Genomic DNA, 19,527 nt, shown 5'->3' with positions numbered 1-19,527 from the left:
TTTTATCTTTTTCCCCCCCCCCCCCCCCCCCCCGTTTCAGTATTTTATGACAATGGACATGATGAATATAAATGTCCGCAGATTCTGGGCGATGAGGAAAAGCGTACCAGATATGACAATGGAGAAGATATTGATGATAATGGTATGGGAATGGGTGGTGGCGGGTTTAATCCTTTTGGAGGAGGGGCCCAGCAATTTACCTTCCACTTTGAAGGAGGTTTTCCTGGAGGAGGCTTTCCTGGTGGATTTGGAGGATTTCATTTCTAACCTTTGTAACATATGGGAATGTATTTCCCCGATGATTTTACCGAGGATGACTTGTGGAACATCGATTTTCTTTGGAAAAGCAATTTTTGATTAGCCGTTGATAGGTGCAATTCATTTGAATCTTTGTAGGCTATTATTCAGTGGTGTGTCATTGCCACAGGTTGTACTTCAGAAATCGACAAGGAAATTAATATCACATTGTATGTAAAACACTGATTCAAGGAAAAATGGCAAGTTCTCTCATGAATAGTGCTGTCTAAATCTCTTTGATGGAGATCTTTGGAGCTCCTGCAGAGTGTCAGTTGTTTTATTCGGTATTCCATCCCACGAGAAATTCTGGCATTGTAGATATAGGGTTGGACTGCCGATATGCATTTTACGTCATATTTGGATGCACAGTAATAAAAACTTTCCTGGCAATTATGCTGGAAAGCGCAGTACTTTGTAAATTTGCAGATACAGAAAATTCAAAATCAAAATTTGTTTTTCGGTATTTACTTTTGTGTCCTAATGAGCATTTCTGTCCTATAATTTTCGTAGGGAAGTGGCTTATATACTTAGGCTAAGAAAGAGATGAAGCTCTTTTTACAGGCAAATTGCATTAGCAAAGAAAGGTAGGTCTGCATTAAATGAAATCTTGCAACTCACATTTTCACACAAAATACAGGAAAGAATGCTCTGATTTTACAGATCACAACACCATAAGTACAGAAAAAATTTCATGCGGGCATCAATATCTGTCATGCTCATCAAGTAAATGCCGCAAAAACTAGCATGACACAGGCCATTGCACGGATCACCTTCTTGGACAGACAAATTGCACCAGAAGAATCAGCTGTAGTACTAACATCAGATCCTGATGGAGCATCTGCCGATCGAGCAGCTTTCTTGGGCTTTTGAGGTGCAGGAGCTGGTGCCGGAGTCATGAAAAAGCTGAGAGGAAGCAGCACCTGATCGACCTGGTACACCGCTAGCTGCCCATCAGTGTATATTGCGTTCCCAACTGTTGCATTGGTCACTCCTGTTGTTATGTTAACCGAGTTCCCGGTTGCAGTCACATTCAGTGGGAATGAACCTTGGCTACCACCGGCTTGGGTGCGCAGTGGATTGCTGGCGGCCTGGAACTGTGACGGTGAGAAGAAGGATGGGAGGATATGGAATTGTATCAGTTCAACTTTCTGCTCGTCGGTGAAGGAGTTTAGCGTGCCTGGTTTGAGATTTGAGAATGAGCCATCGGTTGGGGCAAGAATGGTGAGGCCTTGGTTTGAATTGTTGAGCGCTGCGGTGATTTGATCTGCCACTTTCGTGTTCTGTAGCAGGCGGATGAATGTGGTGAATTGGCCGGCCTTCTCGAGGATGGCTGTCACATTGGTCGGCCCGGGCGGTGCAGGGGCTGCTGCCGGGGACTGGGCGGCAGTCAGGGTGGAGTAAACGAAGAGGAGGAGAAGAGGGAATGCAGGAGATAAGGGTTTCATCTCTGTTTTAAACTTTAGTTTGCAGAAGCTGCTCTGATTGTGGAGGTAATCAAGAAGACAAAGAATGAGGAGTAGCTTCTCTTGAATGGAAAATAGGACGACCTGGTTTATATACTTCTAGCAGAGGAAAAAACAGTGGCTTTGAGATGTTAGTGACCAGTAAGGTGAGTTAGGTGAAAGAAATAAAGCCTTTAAGGTGAGAAGATGAGGTTTTGACAATGTTGAGGCAGCTACTTGATTGCTTGGCATGAAAGAGAAAACAACTTTGCTGGTGGCCAGTTTTCATGGGGTATGATTGGATTTCTGATTCTGCTTGATGCTGGGGACATTTTTAAACAATCTTCTTCTTCAAGTATTCAGGTAGAAGGGGCTTTACTACTCCTTTTGCTTTCTCAGCAAAACACCCTCAAATTAAAGAAATAGAGCAATCAGTCTGAATAGCTCATCAAGGTTGAAAGTCTCTGTCCCTTTATTCCTAGTCACAATTAGGCACGGGTAATTTACTACCATGTTCTCTTGAGTCACATTCTTGATGCATGCTGCACTACAATCATCAAGATCGGCTTCATTTTATTGTCGTTTTTATGTCATATTTATGTCATCTTACATTGCAAGTATACTTATCATGTCATTGGTAGACTGTATCAGGAATGATGTTTGGAATTTCATATTTAGCCGATGAAACGAGATTGAAAGAAGGGCTAATGTGTGCTGGCATTGGATGCCTTGTATGGTGAAATTGGCATGATTGATGGTAAGGGTATAAATCAGCTGGACCCTCAAGAAATATAGAGAAAATAGATGCAAATTGAACAGTGTCTCTGATTTGATTTACCACCAGATAACATTCATCAGTTTGCTACACTGCAGGGAACAGAACTCTGATGAGAAGGGCTAACAGGGAAATTGAAGTCAACAATTGAAGAAAAAGGAAAAAAGAAAAAAGAAAAATGGCCCACAACTTGGACAAATGGAGGCCCATTTCCATGAGTATTTGAAAAGGCCCAAGTGATAATGGGTTGAATTATTAGAGATGGGCAGATTATTAGGAGAGTTGGGATTGATACTTAAAAGGCCAAAACTTGAGGAATTACATATTTCTCAAATACTAGATCAGTCTAGTCTGATTGGGCAAAGGCCATATAACAGATTCAGCCCACATCTTCCTCTTACCGCATTCGGCTTTTTAGTTTAGGTTCTATTGGCCTCATTTATTTGGGTTTTAATGAACTTCTTATAAGCTGTTAATTCTTGTATTTCTTGAAAAGTTATTTAGGGGAACTGTTATTATTATTATTATTTGTGAAAAGTTGGTTATAACTTATGGGTTTGAAGAAAATGCATGTTAGTGGTGTTTTTCAGATACAAAATAAAAATAAATAAAGAGAGTTGATATAATTGATAATTTGACTAGGCCAAAGTCATGTCTCCTTGGAATTGCATCACAGTGGGTGGATGGAGGGCATGATCTACATGTATGCTACTGCTGCTTCTTTTTCATCATCATCTTCTGTTTTGCAAATGACAAAAACCTTCCTGAAGCCCAAACCTAAAATTCCAAACTTAAATGGTAGATTTATTTATTTGCATATTAATTATTAGTAAAAATATTAATTTATATATTAAAATTCGATAGTATAATTATTGATTTTTTCTTTTCTGAAAAAAAAGAAGCAAGGTTTAGCAAGAAAAAAACACAGAGTAGAGGCTTCGAATCAAACAAAAGTCAAATACACAATTAAAAATCTGGCATGCTCTGTTTGAGGGCTTTTTTCACTCAGTAAACTCGGCACAAACAGTCCCTATCAAGACTCCCTCTCAGAGACCACAGAAATTAACGGAAAAACAAAAAGGTAAAAGAACCCTCCTTAATACACACGCGCACAAACTCTCATTCACGCACAACCCAGATTTTACTTTTTTTTATTTTTGGGAAAAAGAACCCTCCCTCCTTCCCAGTGCATGATCTTGTCAAGATTTTGACTTATATAGTTACTATCGAGATTTTTGGGATTTATTTGTGGGAAGAGATGATGAACAGTGCGGCGAGTAATAATATGATGTCCTCTGCATCGGCGTCTGGGAACAACGCGCAGGCCCCGCCGGGTTTGAAGACGTATTTCAAGACCCCAGAGGGAAAATATAAGCTTCAGTATGAGAAGACTCACCCCGCCGGCCTTCTTCACTATGCCCATGGCAAAACTGTGACTCAGGTTGGTCAATTTCTCCTCTTTTTCTAGGGCTTATTTTTTTTCTTCTTATCTTTCTTCCTTTTGCTATTTTTGGCACGTTTATGGGAAGTTTGCATTTTTTATTGGCAATCAGTCGTTCAAGATTTCCCAGAATGTTCCGTTTGTTAATTTGATCGTCTGCTGCCTGTAGTGTGAAGAGATTAGATTTTGGGGATGGTCCATTGTTAGTTCTGACTTTTTGCTAGTGTATTGGGTAAAAGGTTGGGTTTTTGGAATGACATGTTTGCCAATTTGCGGATTTTGAGTTTAGTTGGATGGTTGTCTGTCTAATGTGTCTATTTGATAACTGTGTGGCGTTTGGAGGAGGTCAGTATATGCATGATGGACATTCATCTTTGCAACTTTGGCTTTCTCTTTTTCTTTTGTTTCCAATTTAGAAAATTAGCGAGAAAAGTTTGTGCCCTTTTGTAACCGTGACATGTTGGTTTTTTACATGAAGAGGATAGGATTATAAATGTGACCTTTTCAGGTAAGTCTTTTGCTTCTGTTTATTAAATTCCGCTTCATACTTGCTGTGCTACTGATTTAAGTCATGTTCCGGTGCATGACTGAAATCAATTAATAGTTAAAGCATCTGGATTTGAGAGTTTCTTATTTTGAGTGCCATTTGTCAAGCATTGGAATTATGTAATTCTGCTTGGAAGAACAGATTTAAAAATAATCAAACTTTTGACCGATTCTAGAATAATGTCATTAATCTTCTGAATCAGGTGACGCTGGCTCATCTTAAGGATAAGCCAATGCAGGCACCATCACAATCATCATCAAGTTTGGGTGTAAGCAGTGGTGTGAGGTCAGCAGCAGCGAGGTTATTGGGTGGGGGTAATGGGAGTAGGGCACTTAGTTTCGTTGGAGGGAATGGTGGAAGTAAGCCAATGAGTGGCAACACTACTAGAATAGGATCATTAGGGGCTTCAAGTACGAGTAATATGGTTGGTAATCTGAACTTTGATGGAAAAGGAACTTACTTGGTGTTCAACGTCGGTGATGCAATTTTCGTGAGTGACTTAAATTCTCAGGATAAGGTACTTTTGTGGTTATTTGCACTTTGCTTTTTATTTTGAGATTCATAATTGAATTGATTTAAAGAGGTTTGTTGTGCTGCATAGGATCCTATAAAGTCTATACATTTTAGTAATTCGAATCCTGTTTGCCACGCATATGATCCTGACGCAAAAGATGGACATGATTTGCTTATTGGTTTGAACTCTGGAGATGGTATGCCATTTCTCTCAGAATTTTTGGTAGGATTATATTTGTAATTTACAATTTCTACTCAGTATATTTTGGTTTCTGTGTTTTGTAGTTTATTCCGTATCTCTGAGACAGCAATTGCAAGATGTTGGGAAGAAGCTTGTTGCTGCTCAACATTATAATAAAGATGGTTCGGTTAACAATAGGTAAGAAATTGACTCTTTAGTTTTGCTTCTCTTCAGAAGTTTTCATGCTTTTTATATAGATGTCTCATCTTTGGTGACATCTCTTGTTTGGATAATAACAGAACATGATTTCTTTAAGGATGTTGCTTCCAATATTTTCCTAAGAAAATTTGATTAACAAAATCTTGGTGATTTTGATTGTCCTTGGTGGTGATAAATGGATCATTTTCTGCAAATAATTGAACTTTTGTAGCTTCAAACCATGCCATTGTCAATGAGAAAATGGGTTTATCTGTGACTTTTTATCTGATAGATTAATCTATTTCCTTTCAACAGTCGTTGTACTTGTGTTGCATGGATTCCCAATGGTGATGGCTCATTCGTAGTTGCTCATGCGGATGGGAATATGTATATATATGAAAAGGCAAGTTTTGAAGTTTATTTGGAATGAAACAATTGGGATCCTCTTAATTCCTTAGTTTTAAATTGGTCCCTCTTTTATTTCAGAATAAAGATGGTTCTGGTGATCCTTCATTCCCAGTGATCAAGGATCAAACACAATTTTCTGTATCACATGCACGCTACAGTAAGGTATTGCTAATTATCGATCTGTTTTGGGAACATTATGGAGTAGATTTTCATGACACTATTTTTTAGTAGGGACTTTTAGTAACCTTGTTATTGGGTGGGAAGGACACAAGCTTATGGTATTTCTTATGCTCTTCTTCAGCAGTTTTGAATCACATTATTGTTAGTAAACCTTTATCAGCTTTTGTATTAACCAAATTGGAGATGTTAGAACTATTGTTTATAAAGTTTTTCATTATTTGACAGATTATGGAATGCTTTGGCGTTTCAAATATAAAAAAGTTCTTACCAATATTTACCAAATTTGGTTCTATGCATCAATAAGTTGAGGGAGTTGCGACTTAATGATAATACAGACTCATTAAAGCCTCAGTCCATTGAGAACTTAGTCATTAGGGGCTATATTGTCTAGGATTCTTAGAGAATTGGTTGGTTTTCGGTGCAATCTCTTTGTATCAACTTATGTATTGAATTTTTATTCTTTAGTTGGTTTCACAAGGATATCATGTGCCACATTTTTATTTTTCATTAAAGACAGACCTAGAAATCAGTGGTTAGTCCACATTCAGAGAGACATAGAGTGGAGATTTTGTTCTGGGATTGTTCATACTGCAGCAGCTAGTTTGCTTTCCAGCACCAAGTCATTCTTGGTCATAGACTGCTATTACTGTTGTTCTTGCTGAAATCGTCTTATCTTTATGACTGCAAATGCATGATATATTGGTGTCTGGAGCATTTTGCACTCTAAGTTTTGGAACTGCATGTAATTTGTATGTTTTAGGACTTGGTTTTGGCTTGTTTGTTACCAAGAGAGTTCATTTTGGTAACAACTGCAACCCGTGAGACTTGTTTTAACATTGTTGAACCATAACTTCTCTCTTCTTCTGCTCTTTAGTAAAACCTCCATAGTCTAAATCACTCTTTGTTTAACATCACATGGTTCTATGCAGAATCCAGTTGCTAGATGGCACATATGCCAAGGTTCAATAAATGGCATTGCTTTTTCAGCAGATGGTGCTTATATAGCAACTGTAGGAAGGGATGGTATTGCCATAATTTGTTCTCCTTTCAATATTTTGTTTTTTTCTTGTTAGTTTTCATTTTCCTCCGTATGTTTCTCCATCTCCATTTAAATTGATAATGCAGGTTACTTGCGAGTCTTTGATTACAAAAATGAACAGCTTATATGTGGTGGAAAAAGCTATTATGGTGCTCTTTTGTGTTGTGCTTGGAGGTGAGTTACTAAATTTTCTGTCCGGAAATTGAAGTTCTTTTTGCTTTCTTTCTATATGCAGAGGTTTTTGTTCTCTCAAAAGATTGTTCCCACAGTTAAATTATGTAGTTGATAATGATGTTGTAAGAATATGGTGTAACTAACGGCAAGTGAAACAACAGCATGGATGGAAAATACATCTTGACTGGAGGTGAGGATGACCTTGTTCAAGTCTGGAGTATGGAAGAAAGAAAGATTGTAGCATGGGGTGAGGGACACAACTCATGGGTGAGCTACCAGCTATTATTAAATAAATTGTTTTGCTTTCTAAAGAAATTGCTTGTTGCAATTAACTAGGCTTCTTGACCATGATTTCCGCCGTGAAGTATCAGAAGTTAGATTTCCTTCTGAAGAATTCCATACCAATTTAAAGTTTGAACTAAAGTATACGATTGTAGGGAGGAATAATTTCTTGTGTGCCCTTGACTTTAAATGTGTGATAGATCCAATATTTACCCACAGAATTCGACGTATGATACTCATAGCAGAACCCAAACAGCATAGACACCTGGTTGTTGCTGTTTAGTTTCTCATGTAGTAATTGATGTCCTTTTTACTCATCTTGTGCTTCATGATGGCAGGTTAGTGGAGTGGCGTTTGATTCATACTGGAATGCTCCAAGTTCAGATGGTGTGGGTGAAAATGTCGTTTATCGCTTTGGTTCTGTTGGCCAGGTACCTGAACCATGTCAAAGTCCAATAAATTTATTTGGCTGTTCAACCTGAATCACAAGTGTTCATTCTTCTGCGCCATCTAATATTTGTAGCTCTTTGGTTTCTTCTTTAAGCTCAAGATCAAACTAATAACAAGCCATCACCCAATCAAATTATCCCCTTTTAAGTCTTCCAAGGCATTTGTCTCATTTCAGGTTTGAAATGGAAATGGGTTTTTGAATAACCTAGGGCCAATAAAGGGGCTAATCCTTGACCTTCACCAGGATTAGTTTTACTCATCTTTTTGCTCCTCGTACTATGATGTTTATACAGTTGGCCTTGACATGGATGGATTTTCATTTGACTTCCTTAATAATCTTCTGGTCTGAGAAAAACCTTTTCCTTGTTTGCATATTCCTCTATTGGGAAAAAACATGGACCTTTCAGTAAAATATCTCCTCCTTGGAAATTTGTATATACATTCTGTTTTGATCTTTGGATGATGTAAATCAATACAGTTCATTGTTTAAGACATTACCAGCCCAATAGCTTACATTGCTTCAGAATGTGATAATTTTTGGATAAACTCAATACAAAAATTTGTGTGGCTTATGCTTTTCAGCCTTTGTGTTATGTCATTTAATAACTTAAATGTTATGCAGGACACACAATTGCTCTTATGGGATCTAGAAATGGAGGAGCTCGTAGTGCCAGTTCGTCGTGCCCCTGGCGGCTCTCCTACTTTCAGCACTGGAAGTCAGTCGTCTCACTGGGACAACGCTTGCCCTGTCGGCACCTTGCAACCTGCTCCGAGCATGCGAGACGTTCCAAAGCTCTCTCCCCTGGTAGCTCATCGTGTCCACACAGAACCTCTCTCTGGTCTAATATTCACTCAGGAATCTGTTCTTACAGTTTGCCGGGAGGGCCACATAAAAATTTGGATGAGACCAGGTTTGTCTGAGAGCCAATCAAGTAACTCTGATTCTTTATCGAGTACAAGCTTGAAGGAAAAGCACTCGATATCAGGAAAGGTGGCCGGTTCTAGTTACAAATAATGACTCAAGAATCAATGTTGTGTGGATAAAGCTTTTGCAATTCTAGTTGGAATGAAGAGTGCTGCTTTTGCCATTTGCACAGTTTTTACTGAAAATGACAGAGCATATGATAAACTCATGTGCAGTAAGATTAACTGACATTGTACAGGCAGAGGGCTAAAAGTGCCTTTGGAGTCACCATGAGATTGAGATAGAGTGCGCAACCACTTTGTAAGTATGAGAGAGCTGTCAGAGCAACATTTAGCGATCGATCAAATAATTGAAGTTGCGCCTTTGACATTCTTTGTTCCTTCCCATTTCCTTGTTCTTAGTGGTCCACTTTCCATGGCCATTTTTGCCACAGAATAGCTAAATCTATATGAATGTCTTAAACTTGATTGGCTGGACTCGCCTTTGACCTAACAGAATACTTCTTCTTATTAGCTTGTTCTGGGAGTTAATCGTTTTAGACTATACTATATATGACTGATATTGTGCATGATTGCATTATGAGTTTGTTCTGATTACAATGTGCTATTGATGCTTACTTTGTTCTTCAATTATTAGGTTAGCGTTTGAGGGAGAGCAATGTCTTTAATCAGCCATTTCTTGGAACCGCATAGACAGTGCCGTAACTCAGTAACAGTGAATAATTAGATTAACATGTCTATAAAATGGATGTTAAGTTATATGTTATTCAACAAGTGGATCATATTTGAAGAGAGACTCAGGTAATTACTCAATTTGCATATATTCATGTTACTTTCTACATACAATAATATACTTCACACTCTTCAAACATTAAGAAGGCAATGGAAGAAGAAACACAACCAATCAGGAATGAAGACGTCCAAAGGTACAGATAATATTCACAGTGATTTTTACTACGCCCCTTCTTTTAACTGGACAACTCGTGCTGGCCTCTTCGCCAGGCAGAATCAGAATTTGATGACTCTATGTGTCAACATGAGAATGCCAACACAAGATGTAGCGACAATTGCTACAAGTAGAATAACTATTCTGTAACAGGAATACTTCTGTACAACTGTAAATTTTCTTGTTTTGGTTTCACTAAGATGTGGTTATTCCCTGGCGTCAGCTGCCATGACCACTCCCTTGATTCTGTGCTTCACTTTGGGGTAGTTGTAAACCTGTTTGGCCAGCATCAATGGTCTCTGAAGCTTGGTTCGTCTGTGCAGAATCACCTTCGGTATTTGACCAAGCATTCCATGTTCTTCTCCACTTAAGAATCTCGAAAAGAATGGAAGTTCCACACATTGCACCTCCAAAACCAGCAAATGTTGCAAGAAGAACAGATAGAACTGCTTGCACGTGAAGCTGTAGATCAAGGTCTAATCATGTTAGCTAGCAAATTACTGTAGTAATATCGCATCTCAGATTCATCCATCAGTTCATCTTATAGCAAGTACTCAACACCACTTTAAGGTCACTGGAGTCTTACCACCGAGTAAAAAATATGTGCAAAAAGAACCACCAGCGCAAACTGAATTGTTGCATATATCCATGCGTATCTCTTCCTTACTACACCAAAAAAGCAAGAGAATGAGTTAAAAGAGATGGCAAACCTTACGCTTAAGTTCCAGAAGCAAAGTGGCATACCCATAGTAGTTGATGTCATAGATGCAAGGAGACCTAATATGCAAGAAAAGGGCAAAGATATGGCAATTGCACTGGATCCCATTTTCGCAACCTGCATGCCAAAAGCCATATCATCACTTGAATTTATAACTTTAAAGAGAAACCATCTGTGAAGTTTATTTTTCTGGGTATGGAGCCATTTCACTCACCAAAAGTTGCTCCAGGAAACAAAAATACGCAAGCATGCTAACGATAACAAGCACGGGAACGTCCTGCCAAACCCTATAAATAGTTGCATCAGCCACCAACTTTAGTTATCTTTGGATTAAAAATTCAACATGAGTTTTTCTTCATTATTGGAGCTTGAGAAAAGTTATTCACTTGCCTGTACCGAGTTACTTCAGGCTGACGAGCTCCATGTCCTCGAGTTTGAACATTTTGGATTCTTAAAAGTGTGACAGGTAAGTTCTTGACCTCTTGCTTGCAGACATCACAAGTCTTGTTGCCTTTTATGCTAAACCATTTAACTGCACATTCCTGATGGGCTAGTGCAAGTTCACCTTTACAGCTGCATTCCATCTTCAGGGTGTCTGAGCACTCACCAAGTTCAACCAAGCAGATTCTACAAACAGCTTCTTCTTGAGGGATGTCTTTGGTATAGTTATTGTTCATACCTGAACATAATGGCTAAGATAAGTTTGTATATTGGTTATCAAACGACTGACAGTAGCATCAAAACATCTGTAGAAATATAAAAAAGTAGGCGACCCTTCTTGTTCTTGATATTTCGATGCTCAAAAATACCTCAGTGAATATTAATTGTTTCAAGAATATCCCGATGCTTATTTTGTCTTATTTAATTAAATTTGACAAAATACGTAAGAGCTGTATCCCAATGTGTCGAGTACAGCTGACTTTCAAGAAAGTTTTGTTCAAAGATCTGGAGGTTCCACAAAGACATACAAAAAAACTCAATACAGAAAATTAATCATCTCACCAAGAACCGATTAGAGGATAATTTCTTTCATGTAAAAACTTTACCTATATCAATTGCTACACTAGGTATTGATGTTGCAGCAATCTGCTCTGTTGGTCTTGGAGTAGTAGGAATCACACGATAAATACCACCTAAATAGTCCATCTGTTTCAGGCTTCCATCTTTGTTGAGGACAGGAACTGACAAGGAACGATGCATTGGTAGCTGGTACCCACCTTTCTGCACAATGATGGAATCTGTAAGGTCTAGTCAGAAAGCAGAAGTTGATTGGTTCTAATAAATAAACTTTCTATCCATCGTACCAAAAGAAGATCAAGAAACATGACTCCAATTGACATAATTCAAGAGATAAAATCAACGGATATAGTTCATAAAAAATGTCTTGAGCAAAGTAATAACAATGTGTTTAGAGACAGAGCTCATAAAATTCAACACGAACAAAGACATATAACAATAAATCCACATATAAACTCATCTCATGAAGGAACATTCTAATGCCGAAAGCTACATGCTTCATCCAGTAAAAGAAAAAAAGCACTATCCATTGCAATGGTCATTGCACCAGTAGCAGAGTTTAACTTTGCAAGATTTTTATCTAATAACTATTCTGACAGGAATAATAGAAATAATGAAGGTACAGTATAAAATGACAGTTCTGGAGAAGGAACTCACAGGTACATCAGCTTCAATGTTGGCAATTCCTCCATGAGCTGACTCCGGATTTGAGTGCAAAATAGGCGTAGCTGGTAAGGATGATGTCCTCTTCATCTTGGGTGTGAAAATCTTCGTAAGAGAGAATGTTCTAGCTATTGATATCTTCCCACGCATCTCAGGGGAAGCACCCAGTGCTAGCATGGCATCTTTTTCTATCTCCGAGTTTGTATTCCGGAATTTGAAGTTCAGTTTGGGAAGGAAATTTTTCATGGCTGATTTTCCTTTGGATGACGAAGGGCCTGGAGATCCAATGAATCTAAGTCGGTTAGGGCTGGGTAATGGGGAAAAATTTACTCTTTTGGGAGTTGGAGCAGGTGAAAGAGGCATGTTTATTGTCATCGAATCCTCCATGGATCCCTCGATCATTGCCTTGGGTATCTTTAAAATCAGCTCTTCTCCCCGCTCTTGCTTACTGCTTGATGATTCCTCAGTTATTTCACTCAAATCTCCAGCCTAGTAACAATAAGAAATATACTTAATCCAACCTTTAAGAATCAAAAAAGGTCTTCCCCCAAGTGAATTTAAGTCAGTGATTTAGCATCAATAAAGCAAGGTCAATAAGTTTGCAAATCAGTGCTGCAAAAAGTGCAGGTAAAATTGTTTATGCTCCTATCATACTCCCATATACTTTATCTTCAAGCAAACAAATAATAGTAAACAATCTCCAAACCCAGGACAAATACTCAACATTCACTCTTCAGCATCAACAACAAAAGAACCTTCGAAATCCAAAGGTAAGAAGAGAGTGAAAGCATTTCCTTTACACAAACAAATTATACTCCACAAACTTCCATGTGGTGTCGGTAATAATTTGTACAAGCAAATGTCTAAAGGGCACATCACCCAAACGAAGAACAACTGTATGCTAACCCCAATCACCAACCCCGCTTAATCCATTTTCCCAGTTTTCTTCTTCCACAAGAACACAGAACCGTGTTCAAGAATTGAAGAACCTTGAACATTCAGCTCCATGCTAAGAGCTCCAAGAATTGAACCATAGTTGCAGTTCAAAAAGATTACACTGTTTCAATACTGAAAATTCAATAACAGTAGCACAAAGTAAAATTCGCCATAAAGGGACAAATTCTATGATAAATTTGAGAAAATAATTGCAGAAATATATCTTAAAGAAACAAACAGAGAGCACAGAAGTAAAGGAACAAACACCTTTGGGGCTTGAGGAGGTGATAAACTAACAGAGCTGTTGTTCTTGGGAAAGCCCTCATCATTTTTGTTGGTTAAGGATTTCCCTTCAGCAGAGTCCATAATTGGACACAAAATATGACACCCAGAACCAAAATTTTCCTGAATTTACTGAATAAACAAGCTTAAAACAATTACATAACAGAGAAATACTGGAAGTAGAATCAGAGAGAGAGAGAGAGAGAGAGAGAGAGATTTTATTTTATTGTAGTAAACTCTCTCGCCAACTTACGAGTACTACAAATCTATTATCTGACAAGTGAACAACCACGTTGTGCTTTCTCTTGCAGCGTGTGTGTGTGTGTTTCCCGTTTTTTATAATGTTTTTCTTTCCTTTTCTTGGACGGAAAGCTGATATGTATTTCTTGATTTCCTTCGGTTTCTATTCGACGGATTTTGTTCTAAGAAGGAAAGCTGATGATTTGTTTCTTGATTTTCTTCACTTACTCCTCACTTATCCACAATCTAACTATTACACACCTTTTTACCTCTTAAGATATATTGGGGAAAATTGAATTATGGTGTCCAAAATTTGGAATCAACCAACCATAAATTCACTTTAATTTCTATCCACTTTTAAATAAAAGTCCCAAAATTTAATTGCATTTTGGTGCAGTTCAGTTCTTATTTTAATTTTTATCAATCATGCTTCTTTAAATATACAATTCATATCGGAGTTTATTTCAATCTCATTTTATTTTATAATTAAAAATAAAAAAAAACAACATAATAATACTCAAGCAGATAACCTTTTAATCGTGAGATTCCAACTCTAGTTACTCAAGAAAACTCTAAATTGGTCAAAGTTGATCAAAATATGACGAGTGATGGAGCATCTCAACTGCATTCACACACACACACAATTAGAGACATGGTAGCTAATCAGGATTTGGATAATAATGAGGAAAGTTGGCTTTTGGAATTTCAAAGGCCAAAGTCTCATCCTCACTTGAAGGAGTGGAATCCCTATATACAACTTATAACCTTTTCTTATTCTTTTATTTATAGATTAAAACTCAAACCCACCCCACATTATGATTTTATTAAAATTTATGTGCAAACAACAACAACCACTCTTTTTCATAACATCAACATTCAACTTGGATAACTCATCTTATCCTAAACTATATATAATTATTTTTACAACATATGATAAATTCTAACACCCTACTATATATTGAAAACTTTTGTATTCTTTTTTGTCTGTAATTCTTATTTAATGGCATTTCACACCGTTTTAATATTAAGTTCGATAAAGAAAAATGATTAAATTGAAAATTGATTTGAGTCTATTGCAATTTATGTAAGTTGTGGAGAAATGCAATTTGCAAGAACACGAGGCTATGCTAGCAAATAAAATAGCAATTAGTGGGAAATTATTGGTTGACTATAGTCTAGTAGGAGAGTTTTGGATGTGTAATGTCAACTTTATGGGCTCTAATCATGCAACTACCAAATGTTACCATTTGGGTCATTATCAATCATTACTCACTTTCAGTGGATAGTGTTCAAAGAACCCCCAAATCATATATTATTCAGTGCGAAATTAACTTTGAGTTAAAGATTAGTGGATGATAGACATGGATGTCATATATTGTCTGCCCCCTTCCTACCCTGTTTATTTGTCTTCTCATTTTTAGTTTTAAGTGGAATATGTGTATTTTCAATTTTGATGTGAAATGAACTTATACTTGAATCAATTAATGAGATTATACTTTAAATTGATTGTGATATTAAATTAATATATTTTTAATAAAAAAATACGTTTAAACAAATATTTTTTTTTATTTTAAAAACTGAAAATAAAAACATAAACACACAAGAATTCATGTAAACAAATAGACACACACAAACATATACATATATTGATAGAGAAACAGAACTCAAGATGTGGGTCTCGTCCCAAGTTAACTTAGAGAGAAATAGAATTTTGAATCATTTTGTACATACTTTGAATAACTTCAATATTTCTATTTTATTACAGATGAATAAAATGTATGGTGTAGTATGTCAATGTATAATCAATGTCAAACGGACTGAACCCTGAGAATAATGAGATTTTGCAATCCCATTGTGGAGAATACATTTGGACCACTCAAAGGCCCGTCATCAATAGGAGCTCATTGCCATGTGAATAGAAATCCAAGGGTGATCCAACCATGCACTTCTCAGAATCATCCCTGAGCTACACCAGGTTTTCTGTCTGCTTCCTAATGGGATCATGTATTGGTCCCATTGCTGATCTTGATCTCCAAAAGACGCTCAACTGGCTGTCTGCATATCGGGCACCTGTTCGTCTGTAACGTCAAGACCTTTGCACACTCGCTGCACATGCACTACATGAAGAATAGCAGACTCATTAATCTACTGCTAACATGAACCTTACCATAGATTGATTCAGAAATCGAGTGTTAAATGAATGCCAAATGTCGGTCGTATTCAAGGAAATTCTTATTTGTTTGGTAAAAACAGACATAAAATATGTCCAGAGAATGAGGGAGGAAAAGGGTACCATATGCCGACAGGGAAGGACTGTAGTGTCTGGGGCTTCTGAAAGGCATATAACGCATCCCTTTCCAGGGTCATTCCCATCGAAATCATCCTCCACTGTGTTTCCAATTCCATAAATCTCTTGTAATTCATACCTCATGCCGGTAACCCATAGTATTTGCTTCACCACCTTAACATGATATTCCCCTTTATCTTTCTCAAACACAGCCTGAGTTATCTGGGAGTTTGGGTATACACTGTCTGGTTTTCCACTTGGCAAGGCCTCTGCCATAACAGCCAGAGGGTAGACGTTCTTGTCACTGTTTTTTGACAATTCTCGCTCGTGAAAAGCTGAAAGATCTATCCCAGTTCCAGAGGGTTGTTTAAATTTTTGGGCTAAACCTTGTCGGAAATGCACGGTGATGGGCGGATGCAGGTTTTCTTTCATTGGAGTAAGACAACAATCTTCACCCTCCTTTGCAAAGAAAAGTATGGTTATGCTGCATATAACAGGAAATCACAACTTAAATTTACTCATGAACCTGGGACAGAAAAGCATCCAATTTACTTGGAAGAAAAGACAATTGAAAAATCTCCATAGCTAATACATAAGTTTGACAAGCAATATCTTAGAGAAGAATGGAATCCACTAGAGTTTTTTAGCCCAAGTTATGATTATTGAGCTTTCGACCAAAAATATCTCAAGAATCCAATCCCACTCCTTGAAAAGCACAAAAGGCATTTAAAAGTGGAAACACAAGAGCATTTATTAGATTGAACTTTGATAATATATTGGTCTGATCAATCTGTGAACCAGCCCCAATGTAGGTCAGATATTCCGGCATTCAGGCTCAGTTTGCTCCAATCAGAGAAACGAAGACCTCAAAGGAGTACACGTGTGTTTAGCGTCATGTTACCGACATCAGCTTCGTACGTCAACAACAAAAATCTGAATAATCAACTTGAAAATAACATAATGCACTTCACCACTCAAGTGTCTACGAGGGGATTCTTCGTGGAAATTTGGATATATTAGCTCATTGAGGTGTGAATCAGACCTCATTAGCCAACCTTCAAAAGATTGAAGCTGACTCCCGGCTCAGCTTGTTTATTCCTTCACCAACTAATTACTTCAGCAACTAACATAGCTACTACAACAATAAACATAGGAATTAAAATACAGTAAAACACTTGGGGTATGATAAAAAATAAAAAAACAAAGGGCAGAACAAAAGAGCATCATCATCCAATCATCAATAAACCCCACAGAATTTACAGGAAAAAACAACCAACAAAAAATCAAACATGGAACGATACCTCGCGGCCACCGTCGCATCGAACGTGAACGTCACAAGATGCTTGCCAGGATTTCCCTCATCAGGTTCGATTCTTAGCGTTTCCTTCTTCACATTAACATCATTCCTAATCGTGACCGCCTTCTGATGCTCCACGTACGCCGAAGGCCGCGTCATGGCGCCAGAGGAGGAACCCCTGCCAATCAAATTAGCATGCGTGGCCAGCGGTGGAATCGGCATCGCTGTCGGATGCGGATAATAACGCGGGTACTGATAATACTGGGCAAGGTCGGGGTTGGAATTCTGTGGAGGGTAAGGCGTCTCAGCCACGAAAGCATACCGCCTGGGTCGCGGAGGCTGAGGCGGCGGGTGGGAGCGGGAGCTGGCGGTCCTTCTACGTCCCTGCGCCCTGCGGCTCCCAGTATTACCCATGATTACAAAGGAAAGGGCAGAAACTAAGTAGAATATGAGTTGATGTGAGAAATGTTGATGGAGGTTAAGGTAAGGTTGGGTTGGCAGTTGGCACCTGACATGAAAGAAGACACGGACACGCTTGAGCTTGACGTTCACAACAATGTCCATCCATCCTCAATTCCTTCACTCCTTTTTGCATTTTTCTCTTTGTTTCTTTCATTAAATTCAACAACACATCCGGAAGGCAGCAAAATTTGAAAAAGACCCACACAAATTTTAGTTAGTGTGTTGACTAAAATTTGAAAAATATCATAAAAATCAGACAAAATTAGTTGATTTCTCAATTTTATTAATCGAAGAATTAAAAATATAAAGAAAATAAGAATTGAAATTAGAAATTTAATAATTAAGACTAAGGTTGGTGTCCATAAATAAGTTCAATATCACTTTATTTGAATTATTGTAATCTATCATGATTATTAACTATATTGATTGAATCAACGTATTATTCAAAAAAATAATTTATTTAAAAATTAAAAACAATAAATAATATGTTTTGTCCAGAATGGAGCGTATCCTTTACAATGTGGGCCTCCATGTCTTTCCGGGGTTTGGGCGTCATTAGGCCCATTGAAAGCTCAACTCAAACTTCAACACCGGACTCCAGAGAGGTATATACAAAATTATTTTTTTTAACCTCTCAAAAAAAGTTTAATTATAATTTCGAATTATCAATAAATAAATAACCCATTTATAGTGAATATCCATCACACTATCTTTTAGCTACTGATGCCTCAAGAAATTTCATTTAATAAGAGTTTATAGGTTCGAATTCTATTTGTTTTCTTCATTTTAAATTATTATGTATTTAAGTAATTTTTCATATAGAAATCCAATAATAAAAAAAATAGAGTTACATTTTAAAAATATTACAACTTGTATCGATTCAGGAACTAATTAATTATAAAATTGGACAAAAATGAGTTTACAGAAGAGTTCACTTGTTATGTAAGTTGTACTAAATATATATGTAATGCAACAATTCTCAAATCAATAAACATAAAATTATTACTATTGTCGTTGTAAAAAAAATCACTTATTTTCACATCTATTTATAGATCGTAACTATCAATTCATTATTCTTTTAATACATATCAACTTTGAAATGACCCAACGTATCATCATATGCCAAAAAATTCCAAGTAATATTTTGGTGCGATATGATTCAAAGTCTAATGACTTTGAAAAAATTCCCCATCTTGGTCCCCCCAACCCTAATTGTTGGAGTAGAATGATAAATAAATATATTATATTATAATTTGATAAAGTTCCACACTATTAAATTATGGTTCCATATTTGGATTATTTAGTGCAACATTGTGATCGTGCTTAAATTGATATAGACGTCCATGATTTCATCATGTCACGTCTTGGATTGATAATAAAGTTTATTTTAATTAAATTAAAAGTCAAATAATTTCCATGCATCGCTAAAAAATTGTATTTTATTTAATTATAAATTCATTTTGACTTAATTACTCTAATTCTTTTTCAACTAATGACGAGTAAATTACAATTTTAAATTATTCAAAATGCTTATTGTAAAGCAATAAGGGATTGTCATGCATGACATATATAATGATTAAAAACTTATATATAGGCACAAAGAAATATTAATATATATATATATATACATATATATATCCAATAATGGAGACAAATAATGTTCAACTTAATTTGTCAACCAAAATTTCTGCAATTAGCTGGATCCTAGGAGCTCCATCAAATAAAATTCCCGAGTCTAAAGTCAACCATAACCCTTTCACATTCGTCTCGATATTTTGATGTAAATTGATATTATATTTTTACATGTATATATTTATATTTGTAATTT

The 19,527-nt window shown here is 36.9% G+C and overlaps 5 protein-coding genes across 7 annotated transcripts in view; 2 read left to right on the top strand and 3 right to left on the bottom strand.

Annotated features, from left to right (window-relative positions):
- LOC105174320 (dnaJ protein P58IPK homolog) overlaps positions 1 to 514 on the top strand; it is a 5,268-nt gene extending 4,754 nt beyond the window's left edge. Inside the window, exon 9 of the mRNA XM_011096378.2 lies at positions 82 to 514. Within this exon, the coding sequence (XP_011094680.1) occupies positions 82 to 267 (186 nt within the window). The 3' untranslated portion in view covers positions 268 to 514. The remainder of the gene's footprint in view (positions 1 to 81) is intronic.
- On the bottom strand, positions 869 to 1,891 carry LOC105174319 (fasciclin-like arabinogalactan protein 12). Its single transcript, XM_011096377.2, has one exon. The coding sequence runs from the start codon at positions 1,740 to 1,742 to the stop codon at positions 1,017 to 1,019; it is 726 nt and encodes a 241-aa protein (XP_011094679.1). The 5' UTR covers positions 1,743 to 1,891; the 3' UTR covers positions 869 to 1,016.
- LOC105174318 (dystrophia myotonica WD repeat-containing protein) lies at positions 3,517 to 9,423 on the top strand. The gene is made up of 11 exons (XM_011096374.2): positions 3,517 to 3,955; positions 4,705 to 5,019; positions 5,104 to 5,212; positions 5,301 to 5,394; positions 5,710 to 5,797; positions 5,881 to 5,964; positions 6,912 to 7,005; positions 7,108 to 7,195; positions 7,357 to 7,462; positions 7,816 to 7,908; positions 8,550 to 9,423. The coding sequence occupies exons 1-11, from the start codon at positions 3,773 to 3,775 to the stop codon at positions 8,940 to 8,942; spliced, it is 1,647 nt and encodes a 548-aa protein (XP_011094676.1). The 5' UTR covers positions 3,517 to 3,772; the 3' UTR covers positions 8,943 to 9,423.
- LOC105174317 lies at positions 9,657 to 13,802 on the bottom strand. Of its 2 annotated transcripts, none has more exons than XM_011096373.2 (8): positions 13,399 to 13,802; positions 12,190 to 12,684; positions 11,561 to 11,736; positions 10,906 to 11,187; positions 10,730 to 10,802; positions 10,542 to 10,632; positions 10,384 to 10,463; positions 9,657 to 10,259 (listed from the first exon to the last, which is right to left on the bottom strand). In XM_011096373.2, exons 1-8 carry the CDS (start codon positions 13,495 to 13,497, stop codon positions 10,017 to 10,019), a joined length of 1,539 nt encoding a protein of 512 aa, XP_011094675.1. In that variant the 5' UTR covers positions 13,498 to 13,802; the 3' UTR covers positions 9,657 to 10,016. The 2 variants fall into 2 exon arrangements, with proteins under 2 accessions (XP_011094675.1, XP_011094674.1); XM_011096372.2 differs by having other exon boundaries at positions 10,906 to 11,194; positions 11,562 to 11,736.
- Positions 15,326 to 17,872, bottom strand: LOC105174316 (probable E3 ubiquitin-protein ligase LOG2). 2 transcript variants are annotated; one of them, XM_011096371.2, is made up of 4 exons: positions 17,746 to 17,859; positions 17,242 to 17,628; positions 15,947 to 16,424; positions 15,326 to 15,770 (listed from the first exon to the last, which is right to left on the bottom strand). In XM_011096371.2, exons 1-4 carry the CDS (start codon positions 17,799 to 17,801, stop codon positions 15,654 to 15,656), a joined length of 1,038 nt encoding a protein of 345 aa, XP_011094673.1. In that variant the 5' UTR covers positions 17,802 to 17,859; the 3' UTR covers positions 15,326 to 15,653. The 2 variants fall into 2 exon arrangements, with proteins under 2 accessions (XP_011094673.1, XP_020553740.1); XM_020698081.1 differs by having other exon boundaries at positions 17,242 to 17,872.

The sequence above is a fragment of the Sesamum indicum genome, linkage group LG11 (assembly GCF_000512975.1).
Source record: "Sesamum indicum cultivar Zhongzhi No. 13 linkage group LG11, S_indicum_v1.0, whole genome shotgun sequence".
Lineage (NCBI taxonomy): Eukaryota > Viridiplantae > Streptophyta > Magnoliopsida > Lamiales > Pedaliaceae > Sesamum > Sesamum indicum.
This window is presented reverse-complemented; position numbering and strand designations above follow the sequence as displayed.

Coding starts and splice junctions, on each gene's coding strand:
- LOC105174319 (XM_011096377.2), bottom strand. CDS start 1,742: ATGAAACCCTTATCTCCTGCATTCCCTCTTCTCCTCCTCTTCGTTTAC.
- LOC105174318 (XM_011096374.2), top strand. CDS start 3,773: ATGATGAACAGTGCGGCGAGTAATAATATGATGTCCTCTGCATCGGCG. Junction 5,020..5,103: donor ACTTAAATTCTCAGGATAAG/GTACTTTTGTGG, acceptor TGTGCTGCATAG/GATCCTATAAAGTCTATACA. Junction 7,909..8,549: donor GCTTTGGTTCTGTTGGCCAG/GTACCTGAACCA, acceptor AATGTTATGCAG/GACACACAATTGCTCTTATG.
- LOC105174317 (XM_011096372.2), bottom strand. CDS start 13,497: ATGGACTCTGCTGAAGGGAAATCCTTAACCAACAAAAATGATGAGGGC. Junction 11,737..12,189: donor ACATTGAAGCTGATGTACCT/GTGAGTTCCTTC, acceptor ATCATTGTGCAG/AAAGGTGGGTACCAGCTACC. Junction 10,464..10,541: donor TATGACATCAACTACTATGG/GTATGCCACTTT, acceptor TTTTTGGTGTAG/TAAGGAAGAGATACGCATGG.
- LOC105174316 (XM_020698081.1), bottom strand. CDS start 17,801: ATGGACATTGTTGTGAACGTCAAGCTCAAGCGTGTCCGTGTCTTCTTT. Junction 16,425..17,241: donor GATGCGACGGTGGCCGCGAG/GTATCGTTCCAT, acceptor TGTTATATGCAG/CATAACCATACTTTTCTTTG. Junction 15,771..15,946: donor TCCTTCCCTGTCGGCATATG/GTACCCTTTTCC, acceptor TTCTTCATGTAG/TGCATGTGCAGCGAGTGTGC.